The sequence below is a fragment of the Typopeltis vanoorti genome, chromosome 2 (genome assembly GCF_054136105.1).
Source record: "Typopeltis vanoorti isolate ZY-2024b chromosome 2, IOZ_Tvanoo_1.0, whole genome shotgun sequence".
NCBI classification, from domain to species: domain Eukaryota; kingdom Metazoa; phylum Arthropoda; class Arachnida; order Uropygi; family Thelyphonidae; genus Typopeltis; species Typopeltis vanoorti.
The window spans coordinates 90,210,001-90,222,705 of NC_143550.1; the positions used below are offsets into that span (position 1 = coordinate 90,210,001).

A 12,705-nucleotide genomic window follows, 5' to 3' on the forward strand; every position below is an offset into this window, starting at 1 on the left:
CTGTTCGGGGAGTATTTAATTCTTGTATAACATAATCAAGATTTTCTGTAATTTTTCCTATATCAAATGTCGGATTCTGCATTATTTTGCTTGCAACATTTACGAGACTTAAGATTTCGTACCAAACATGAACAGAGCAAATAAATTTAAACGAATAAATCTTTGAAATTAAGTTGTCTGCCTGAACTCTAGAATCGATATCTTTACTTTCATCTTCTGTAATATCAAAAAGAGCCTGGTAAATTTCCTTGATATTATTTTTAAGTGGCTTTATTGCTTCCACTCGACTTTCCCACCTAGTAGCAGAAAGTGGTTTCACATTTAAAACACGAATATGTTTTTTTAATATAGCCCAACGTTTCACAGATATTGAAAAATAATTATATAATTCCTGTATTACCCCAAAAAAATTTACAGTTTCACAGGATATCTTAGCTGCATCATTAACTACCAAATTTAATGAATGAGCAGCACACGGAATAAAAAAACCCCTTGAATTTATTTCAAGGATTTTTTTCTGCAGTCGATTATGTTTGCCTCGCATATTTGAACCGTTATCATAAGCTTGGCCGCGTAAATCCGAAATGTTAATATTCAATAATTTTAAATAATTTTTTATAAATTGAAATAGTCCTTGCCCAGTGGTATCTTCTACAGATTGAAAACCCCAAAAGTGTTCATGAATTTCTGCTATATTTGTATCTTTATTTTGATTAACAAATCTAATAACAATAGATAATTGTTCTGTGTGGCTTATATCCGGAGTAGTGTCAAGAAGTAATGAATAATATTTCGCTTCTTTAACCATTTCTAAAATTTTTTGTTTTATAGCTTCAGAAATTATACGGATGATTTCATTTTGTATTTTATCACCTAAATAATGAGCAATGTTCCTTTTTTGTGATGTTTGGATGCGATGCAAGTATTCTGCCATTATCGAATCAAATTTAGCGACAGTTTCTGCTAACTTTAAAAAATTGCCGTTATCATTTTCAAAATGTTTTTGTGAAGAACCTCTAAAAGCTATACACTGTCTTGATAAATATTGTATTATGTAGATTAACCGTTCTTAACAGATTGCCAATATTTTTTCTCAGTTTCGTATAATCTTTGTTGTGTGCAATCAGTAGTGCATTTCTTAATCAACGACATTTTAAGTTCGCTGTATTTTGAACAGTTTTTAATGTGCGCGGAACTAGTCTCGTGTATTTTTAGTATATGACTCAAATGTTGCCAATCGTTACAACCGTATTCATTAGTAAGTTGGGAATTTTGACTACCAAATATTTTACAATAATAACAGAAAACCGAATTTCGCGATTCTGAATAAACTAAATAACTTCATAAAAGTTTTTCTCCATTTGCTAAAGTTAGATAATAGTATGAATCGGAAAACTTGCGGCCAGATTCATCTTTGAGAAATTCTTTATTAACTACTTGACGCGGGGAATGCTCAACTAAATAATCACTAACTTTGGTAGTTATATGATTCGGCCAAGTACCTGGATCATTAACATTAAAATTTGAAGTTTCGTGTTTCGCTGAATCGGAATCCAATATTTCTTCTGCTGCAACTTCTGTAGACAGTCCAGTTTCATTTTCGTATGTAACATTTGTTTCTTCATAGTTACCTTGTGTCCTCTCTTTTTCTGAAGTAGAGCTACACGGAATACTTGCTTCGCCAGAACTTTCTGTTCTTCGTTTTTTATGTGGTCCTGAAGTTAAAAATTTATTCAGCGATCCAGCCAGTTTATGTTCCAGTTGTACTAGCTGCAATTGTCTTTTCCTGTTTTGTGCACCAGATAACTTTTTTGGCTTTTTTCCCGACATCTAACGGTTAACACACTTGGTCAGAGTTTAAAATAAGAAGAGCATTAAAAGTTGTCCACCAAAATAAATAATAATTTCTGAAATTTTCCCTTCAACTTATTTTTTAACCCTTTAACCGACTATTATTTTTAAGGTGAATGGCCCAAGACTGACTATTTTTTTTTTATTTACAGAATTTGATTTTTCAGATGTTTTGAATAATAAATATGCTTATATTTTAGGTATTTTTTGAAAATTAACATGTAGAGATATTAGCCACTCATTGATTTCTCAGTGATATTTATTTAATATTTTTTACATTCTGGTAATTGTTTAATAATTAAGAAATTTCTTTCTAGAATATTAAAATTATTTATTAAAGAAATCAGTAAAAGGACCCCAACCCCCAATGTCTTCCAACCAGAACAAGAACAAATATATAAATAAATCTCTATATGAAAATTATTTCTAGACGTCTACCCAACATAACATAAAAATAAGATAATTAACTAAAATTAAACAATTTAACTGATTTTCAAACTTAGCAAAAATATAATAGATGTACTTACTTTACGTGAATAATAATCCAAATTCACATAAAATTTACTAAACAACCATAAATATATTTTATAAAACAAAAGGCAACTGCACAGTAACAGTTAGTGTAACGCACAAAATGAAATGATGCAAAAATACACCAAAAATTATCAAGAAAGGGCCAATTGCAGTATGAGTAAACAAAGCTCATCTAAAGGGTTTTATAGCTCATAAATAACTTATGTTTATTAATTTAATTCGAGCCGCGTCAGCCTGATGCGCCGATAGTCTATCCCGCATATATACGGGATTTTTAGCTAAGGTCCCTCAGCTGATTAATATGTTTATAATTTATAAATTATTATCTTTAAAATTTTATTTGTCTATCAAAAATCTAAAAATAAGTACACAATTAAATTCAAAGTCAAATTGTCCAAAGTCACGTAAACACAGAATACACAATACACTCAATGTGTTTCACATTCAAAACTGAAATGACTCCGAAAAAAATGTAAGTGCGTGTTTGGATAGACGCTATTTCGTCTATTCAAATTCGAAGCGGAATTTAAGAAAACGAACATCGTAATGTACATCTGTGTTTCAGACTAAATATTTTTGGATAGATCAGTGTTTCTGAAACTACAGATATCCGTGTACCCTTCTTTAATTTTCATTATTACCAAGTACCTTTTCAAAATACCCTTATTAAAATAATAATAATAATTATTATTATAATCATAAATAAAAATATATTTCATTGTAACTGTGTTTTATTTGAATTTAGATGTACATATAAACAAAAAAAAAACATGATTTATTTTTAATAGAACAAAATTTATAAAGATACTAATCATTTTTACTTAATATAAATAATTTATCATCAATGAGAGGAGTGAAATTGCTTATTTCTATATTTGCTATATTGCTCTCTTTTGTACGTTTTATAAATCCAGTCTTTAACCAATGATCCATACTTAACAATTTGAAAGTTAAAAAAAATTACCGTATTTACTCGACTATAACTCGCACTTTTTTCCCAAAATTAAAGCTAAAAAATCGTGCTGCGAGATATATGTGGGAATTTTCGGAAACTAAAGTTTTCAGGGGGAAAAAAAAACTGAAAATGGGTATGACTTACCAAGAATCTTCTATTCTCCATCACTTCTTCTGTCCTCAAGAGCAGTTTCCTTGTGTGCAATCAGTTATCTAACCAAATAGAGTCATCTTCTTTCCCATTATTGCAAGCAAAAATTACCAGTAATTTAAGATTTAAGATACGTAATGAACAATCCTTGACAAATTACTAATGAGAAGTAAAAGATGTGCGCGATTGTAGTCCAGTATAATAGAGAAAAAGCCACTATTAAGAAGTGCATATGATTGGTGCGGTATTAACAAAAGATCGAGCTACCCAAACAAAACAAGCTGACAATTGAATTGAAATGCTAATTCTCTTAAACCGATTTCCATAATAAATGAAATGCATTCACTATATATTTCTTAGTTTTAACACGTTCATGACGGGGTAGTGTCAAACAAAACCATATGTTACACCTGCTGTATATAGCAGTTTCTGTTGGAGGGAAGATGTCATTCATTAGTTAGTGTTTATATTCCCAGTTGTCTGTAATTGCACTATTTGTTGAGAAATATATATTAGTCTGCAAATGATGTCTGTGAACCTTATCCAGTGATATGATAAAACTAATTGGTTTTAGTGTTTCTGCAGTATAATGGATGTTGGGGATAGCATATTGTTTATTGCAGGGAGCAAATTATCGCTCAAATGTGAAATTCGGGGAGATAGAAACACGCAGTTTGAGTAGGAGAATTCATGCATAATATAATTTAATAGATATATATTTATATATAGACTATAAAAGTTTATGAAATTCACATTGTATGATACTTTATGGGTTGTTTCCTTAAGTATCTAATAAATGGGTTTGAAAATGTTTAGCTTTAGTATATATGATTGTAAATTTTTTATTAATAAAATATAATAAGCAGATATTTAACTGTCAATGGGAAATAGCACCTTTATATTTGTTAACTAAACGCTGTATTTTTGTAAAATATCTTGTTGCCGTAATATGGCTGAGCGAGTGCCCTTATTAAGCAGCGCTGTGAGGCAGGCTGCCTCTATGCTACATCCTGTCAACAGTACTGGGCAAAGCACAGCGTAAGAATGAATTCACGGTCTGTCATAAACTAAGAATTTCCACTAAAAATATAATAAACAATCGAGAATATTTCTAAAATTTTCGCTGAGTCGATGCTTACTCTGTGAAATAAAATCTGTGGTAATAATGATAACGTTTCACTTCAAACGATATAATTCAAGAATAAGAAAGTTTATATTTTTTTTAAATTATTTCCCATGGTGAAATGGCACCCCTATCTTCAAGCGGCCTTGTGCGGCGCACAATCTGCACAACCGCACAGCTCGGCCCTGCACACACACACACACACACACACACACACACACATATATATACACATATATTCAATATTTAGTAAAAATGGCGCGGCACCCTAATATCAGCGTGGTTTCACTCCTGTTGAGAACAACTGCCTCAGTGAGCACAGATATAACGTGCATCACTTACAAATACTTATCAAAACACTTCATAGCAGTGATGTTTAAGTCGAGTGCTGTAGCAAACTGCTGACTCGAGGTTGTTTTGCTGTCGTTGTGATCGGACGTATTCCTTTAGACTCTGCCTAGTTGAATTTTATAAGGTTTTTCGGGAAGCTTGAATTGCACTGGAACTAACACAGTTCGAGATCTACTATCTCCCCCTCTGTATGAAATATGCAGACTTCTGATGGCCGGCAGGCCCCACCCACAATGAGGACCATTGGTGGATGAATGGTATTTTAGAGAGGCAGGTCTCTGCACTGTGTCCAAGTAAGTTCCCGAAACTCCTTTTTCCTTGTTTTTAGGATAGTCACCTATAATAAACTAACTTTTTGCTGGTAGACGCTTACTCTAAGCTGTCTACGGGATTAGCTAGTGGACTCTCAAAGTCTGCAGGATCACTCACAAACCACTCGGGAAACCCGAGAAACCGCTATTTTACCTTAGGCCAAATTATGGACTCTCCATACGATGAGCTCGACTTCAAGCAGCTATTGGCAATCTTCAAACATGTAGGAGGCCTGCTGCCAAGGAAATGGCCAGGAAAGGTAGCAATCCACCAAATAGAAGAGGTTGAAACAGAGGACTACCAATCCCCTGACCCTCTTCCTAACACCTCACGAGATTCGAGCAAAGAAAATATCACATCAGCTGATATTCACACACTAGAGAATAATGACGACTTTCAAGTAGTCAATAGGAAGAAGAGAAAGAAGGAATCTCTAGCTGCAGAACCTGAAATACTGCCTCAGACCTCAGGAAGAGCAGCACCAATGGACACTACAGCACAAACTGAAAGAATAATAGAGACGGATACAGTAACACAGCCTAAAGAGAGAATTCCACCAGTGATCTTACGATCCAAAGAAAAATGTTCATCAATCACTGAGTTGATGAAAAACAACAATATCAAATTCAATTCAGCAAAGAACACCGATTAAAAAGTCCGGATTCAGCCTTAAGGTGCATCGGACTACCGTCTGCTCACCAGACATTTAGATGAACTGAAAGTCCCATATCATACTTTTCAGCTTAAAAGCAAAAATATCTCAAGGTGGTCATCACAGGCTTCATAGAAACCATACCATCTGAAGAAATAGCCACTGATCTCAAATTGCAAGGACTAACACCAACAAAAATATCACGCATGTATAGAGCGGATAAGTGGCCCATGCCTCTGGTCTTGGTGGAGATCAGTAAAGACCAACGAGAGATTTATGCCTTACGACTGTCTGTAACTTGGTTATCAGGATTGAACCCCTCAGAAGGAAGACATCCGCCGGAAAATGCCACTGTTATCAAAAGGGTCATGCGCAGAAGTTTTGTAGGGCGGAATACAAATGTGTAAAGTGCAGAAATAATCATCCCTTGCATACATGTGCCAAGTCAAGAACCATTCCTGCTAAGTGTGCCAACTGTGGCGGCCCACACCCAACCAATTACAAGGGATGTGCACTCCACCCATCTAACCTGCAGAAGGCTAGAGAGGCACTATCCCCCACCCACTCAGAAGCGAACTACACCAGAAATCAGAACGCGGGCTGTTACTCCCGAGAAATCATACGCATCTGCAGTCTCTGCAAGTAACAAACCGGCATCTTGCAACCAAAACCTCGCAGCAATCCTAGCTGGTACTCTAGTAGAGATGTTAACGGCCTTTAGCAAAGCAAATCCCAATCAGGCTGACACCAACAAAATCCTAAAAAACACACAAGTCATCTTCTCCATGATTAACGGATAACACAGTTACCATAGCTAACTCAATACAGATTACATATTCGAATACTAACGGACTAAACAACCTCCTAGAACTAAAAGAATTTGCCGAAAGATATAAGATAGACATCCTTTTAGTCAACGAGATGCACCTTTGGCCTTGCGACAACCCCAAAATAATGTATTACACACTACTTAGGACAGACAGGCTCAATGCCAGAGGGGGCGAAAAGACAATATTTCTTTAAAAAAAAGCATAAGATACAATTAGATCAAGAAAACAACTACAAACCTGGAAGAAACTGGAGTTGAAATACAACACAGGTAGTCTAAAACTATATTCAGTCTACAACCCTCAAGGCAAACCACTAATAGCCTTAGACCTCTCCCAGCTCCTTGACACAAACGAAGCAACAATAGTGGTGGGAGACCTAAACGCAAAACATCCCGCGTGGAACAGTAGAAAAACCAATAATAATGGGAAGAGCCTACACAAATTTGCTATGACAAGAAACATCACCATAGCAGGTCCTGTTGAACCAACACATTACGAACCACTGGGCAAACCTGCCGTGCTAGATATAGCCATTTTCAGGAACATCCCACACCAGTTCCAGTTACAGGTTATTAATGATATTAGCTCCGACCACAATCCAGTTCTGATTAGCCTAGGCGGGGAAGCAGAAACCATCCCCTGACAATCCTACAGAAATCTCAAGAAGCTCAACGCAACTCTCTGCAACATCACTGGCCCTGTCCCAACCATCTCCTCACCCAAAGAAGTAGACACAGCGATCAATAAACTGGAAAACACAATCCAAACTGGCCTTGCAACAGCCTCCATCATTACCGCTCCAGCTCAAACTAACCTGCTTCCAGAAGAGATTCTAAAGCTTATCTGCAACAAAAACAGGATCAGACGTCGATACCATGCAACACTATCACCCCAGGATAAACAAGGGTAAACAGGGCAACCAACCTAGTCCGATATGCGATCAAACGCCATAAGAATCAACTATGGGAGAGGAAACTAGGCTCCTTAAACACTGAAGACAACTCATTATGGAAAATGACTAAAGCCCTTTGCAGCGATCACCCCATCATGCAACGAATCCATGGAGAAAGAGGCATAGTCTACTGAGACATTGAAAAAGCAGAAGCCTTTGCAGACACCCTGGAGCTGCAATTTCAACCAAACTACACTCATGCGGACTTGCGCTTTATTGAAAAAATCCACAGGCAAGTACGCTGTGCACTTCATCATACCACCAGCCGTGACAGAACAAGCTATAATATGCCAAAGGAAATATACCAAATTATCAAGAACCTCAATAACAGAAAAGCACCAGGTCCTGATTAGATTTCAAACAAAATTATAAAAGCACCCTCCCCCCCTCACAAAACAATAATGCATCTAGTGGCTATCTTCAATGCGATGCTAAGACTCAACTACTTCCCCACTCACTGGAAGCAGGCAGATATAATCCTCATCCACAAACCGGGAAAAGCACCTCAGTTCCCCAAGAATTACAGACCTATTTTCCCAAGACTCTTGTCAGGTCTTGGGAAAATCGCTGAAAAAGTAATACTAAAACGTCTACAAAACGAAACGGACAATCTAGACCTAATCCAAAAAGAACAATTTGGTTTTCGAACTGGTCACTGCACAACTCAACAAATCCAGACTTATTTTCAAGTGAAACTCCGTGACCTAAGATCCAATACAAGAAGTTTCACAGCAGGTGTCCCGCAAGGCTCTCTATTATCGCCGCTGCTCTTCAACATTTTTATCTCAGACGTCCCAAGCACAGCACCATGGCTTTCTATGCAGATGACATGGCGATACTGACCAGATCGCTCAGGCCATACCTAGCCACACAACGACTACAAAACGCAGCAACGAATCTTGAAAAATGGTTTCGGAAATGGAGAATTGACGTCAATGTAGACAAAAGCACAGCCATACTATTTACAAGGAAGAAAGCAAACCATCACGGAGCAGTCACGATGTTCAATACTGATATCCCACGGCAAAAACAAGTAAAATACCTGGGAATCAAACTAGATAACCCATTTAACTTCAACTCCCACATCTCTCATGCCTGCAACAAAGCTAACTCAGCAATAGGTCAACTCTACCCTCTACTCAACTGTAGAAACAAAGTCAGTTCAGAAAACAAACTAAGAATATACAAAGCAATCATCAGACCCATACTAACTTACGGTTCGCCAGCGTGGAGCCGCACCTCCCTTAGCAACATCAAAAGATTACAAATAATCCAAACCAAATGCCTCCGAATGATCTTCGATGCCCCCCCCCCCATGGTTTGTAAGGAACACTATCCTCCACCAAGACCGAAACCTGCCAGACATACCTGCGTTTTTCATCCAGATAACAACCAAGTATTTTGCTCAGGCATCACTCCATCCCAACCTACTCATTCGTGAGTCATCCGATTACCATGAAATAGACAGATGGAAACATAAACGCCCAAAGTCGGCCCTGATTACAGATTGAAATATTTCTACACAGCCCTAATTAGGGCGAGCCAAGTGCTCAAAACTTTCTTTATTTAAAACAATTAAAAAAATACCGATTACGGGATAAAAATCCAAGGGATTGATGTCCATGCAGCCATAGAAGATAGAAACTGCTGACTCTTATTACAAAAAATCTCTGAAACTCCGTTTCCAAGATGAATTTCTTCGATCTGCCACTTTTATTCTATAATGATATCGACAGGACACATCTTGCTAAATTTGAAGCATTAACTCTGTTAAAAATGCTTCTTTGAAAATAAGATGAAATTCAAGATTGTTTTCTTCTTGTTATTCTTATTTTCCTTCCTAGAATCTCTACAGATCACGTGTTCAACCGATTTTGACCAAATTTTGAATACATTTTTTCCGTAAAACTGAATACAGTTTTTTATTTCCAAGATCCCCCGATAAAATTCGTAGAACTGGACAAAAATGGAGGGACAGAATAGTAAAGGGGAAAGAAGGAAATATGACACCGATACCGCAACAGAGTTTTACATACTTTCTTCTAAAAAAAGAAAGTCTCATAAAAAAATTTAGTATGTAAACGACTGACATCTTAGTTTCTTGAAGAAGTACTTCAAGTAGTATGTCCTTGAAAAAAGCTTAAGGTTGGCTACAGAGTTCAAGCAGCTTCTTGGCTGACATTGTTTTAATTGTTGAGAATGTAAAATTTTCCCCAGAAATTCCAGCAGTGTCACAAAGTTAAGCTTCCTCACTCTTTTGCGTATGAGATATCCCCCCCCTTTTTTTATTAATTAGATATAAATGAACATCTCAGCGTCAGCATCTATATTTAATTAGATATAGATGAACACCTCAGGTTAAAAGGGCGTTTTCGCTATAATAATACTTCATAAATATTAAGTATTCCTTCATGAAGGGAAAAAATCGATTAGTTTATCATATGAGTTTTAATAAACTAAAGTTTATTATTTATATAATATTAATATTATATAATTAATACACATAATATAATATTTATATATTATATAATTATTTATATATTAATATTATATTTTAATATTCATATAATATAAACTAATTGTTTTTTAATATTTCACAAAATTATTGATTTTTTGATTGATTAATAAATTAATTGTATACTAAATTATGATATTAGTTTATTATGTACAATAATTGTGTTTATTTATTTAGTATTACCGATAATAATTTATCCCATTCTGTAATAAATAATCATTGCGAAAAGTATTTCAATACGGAAGGAGAAGGGGATTCATGAAAGACATAACGTAACATGAGTTTGAATAAAGCTAAAAGGAAATTATTAAAATTACAGATGTTGGCGTATTTATTTTTTATTTTTTCCCCATAGGTTTAACTAGAAACGAAAACAGTTACATATAGTTGATCTCAAAAATGTATTTTATTATTCTCAACTTTCGAAATAAACATTTCGATGCGTAGTCACTAAACTGTCAATAACATTCACAGAGTTTGCGCAGCAATAGAGGAATCCGCAAACAGGAATTTATTCTTCATAAACATAAGGTAAAACAATGAAAATGGAGCTCCTCTAGTAGGTACGTAATTAAATACTGTACGAACATCTCAAAAAAGAGAATGACGATATCCTAAAATGGAGCCACTTTCGATTTTTTTGGGAGTGATTACTGGCTCATAAATCATGATCAGTCAGAGGTTTGGAGGATGGAAGTACTTGTATTATTTGGAAAATCTGCATCTACTACTCGAAGTACATTTTTTTGCGAAAAACTTATAAACAACGTTTGAACAATTGAAGCCTTTGGCTCTTCATATATCTAATATCTAATAAACAACAGATTCCTTCGATATGATTCACTGCTCATCGATGATTATGTACATCATTCAAAAAAAAATAATATTGCTGGCAGGTTATGTGCTCTCTTATAAACCATCTGATATAAATTAGCAGTGAGTTCTTTCACTTGAACTGAAATTCTTACAAACGCCATATCACAGAGCCAGTTGTTCACATTATCTTATTCTCACAGCTGGTTCCTCTCACATGTCAGCTGATTAAAATACGAATATAACTACTGTTAATCTTCATAAATTATTCTCGTTCTTTCTTATAATGCATGTAGTAAAACTGTGCTTTGAAAAGAAACTGTGTTGTGAAACTAAAATGAATTTCAATAAGAATCATAGGCGTCTTACATTCTACATCACTTTCACTGAAGGGTTCCTGAAAGTCCATTTTTTCAAAGCACATTCAAAAGATGCTTCCTTTTAAGTTCCCACTTCAAATATATAAATGAAATTTCATCCAAAATACAAATGAATGATTCCCTTTTTAAAAGAGTGTGTTGGTAATCATGTCACGCCAAGAAGACCACACTTCCCCAGCCCCTGACAAGCAACACGATCACATGTGACCAGCCTTTCACCTTGACACACACACACACAGCTACAGGATTTTCTGGAGCACATATTATTGGGAAATATATTAAATTAACAAACCTGTTCACGGTGCTTCCACTGTGGTTATTTGCGGCGAATTCTGTACTGTCTTTACTGAAAGTTCCATATGCCTTGTCGCTCTTATGCAACGTGTTCTTTTCCATGCCAACTGAAAGTGATTAGACCGTCTGTTGTAAATGCCTATCACAAGTCTAGTGAACTGCAACTGAGGGCAACACGTGTGTGTGTATACGAAGTATGACAGTTGGAAAGGATGGTGAGTCGCAATTGGTTGATGAAGATGTGACGTTTATTAAGACTAGAGACGGGCCGCTAAGAATAATAATTTAAATAGTACTAGGGAGTATTTAAGTATTTACAAAAAAAAAAAAAAAAAAACGTAATTAAGTAAAGAAAACTCTTGGAAAATGTAACCGTATATATATATATATATATATATATATATATATATATATTTTTTTTTTTTTTTTTTTTTATGATCTAAATTGTGAAACAAACACAGTGCCGACTCACGGTTAGTCGATCCAGACTATCGTCTGGCGTCAATGTGTCAGACTTGTAATAATTTGACATGCATTATAATTATAAAGACTTCATTTATCCCCGATTTAGTCTGGGGAAAAATATTAAATGGCAATATATATTTGTTGTTTATACTGGTAATAAAAATGCTGCTGTTCTCTTATTCTCACTTTATTTTAATTTAATTATTTAATTCACATGTAATGCGGGTGCAGGTGTTTTACACTATCCAGCAACCACTGACCATCCTGCTTAGTCAAGACACTATATCAGATAATCCAATTCTTCCCTGCTTGGATTATTAAGACCATAAGGTTGAAATTACTATCATTTCAGGTAATCCCTTAATCTACATAAGTTCCTTTGAAATACATTGATGCCAGGAATGCGGTTTGTCTATTTTTCTGGTGAGCTGCATTTTCCCCCCTGTTATTAATCGTTTTTATTGAAGCAGTAAATAACTATCTACCGCTCGGCTTATTTATTGATACTTTATTTTTATGGTCAGGGAA

At 35.2% G+C, this 12,705-nt stretch overlaps 1 protein-coding gene across 2 annotated transcripts in view; it reads right to left on the minus strand.

Annotated features, from left to right (window-relative positions):
* Positions 1-12,226, minus strand: part of LOC150109241 (prestin-like) — a 399,320-nt gene extending 387,094 nt beyond the window's left edge. Inside the window, exon 1 of one of the 2 annotated variants that reach the window (XM_090406615.1) lies at positions 11,711-12,226. In XM_090406615.1, the coding sequence (XP_090262741.1) occupies positions 11,711-11,814 (104 nt within the window). In that variant the 5' untranslated portion in view covers positions 11,815-12,226. The remainder of the gene's footprint in view (positions 1-11,710) is intronic. The other variant, XM_090406623.1, reaches the window with a different exon arrangement.
* Positions 12,227-12,705: the final 479 nt, after the last annotated feature.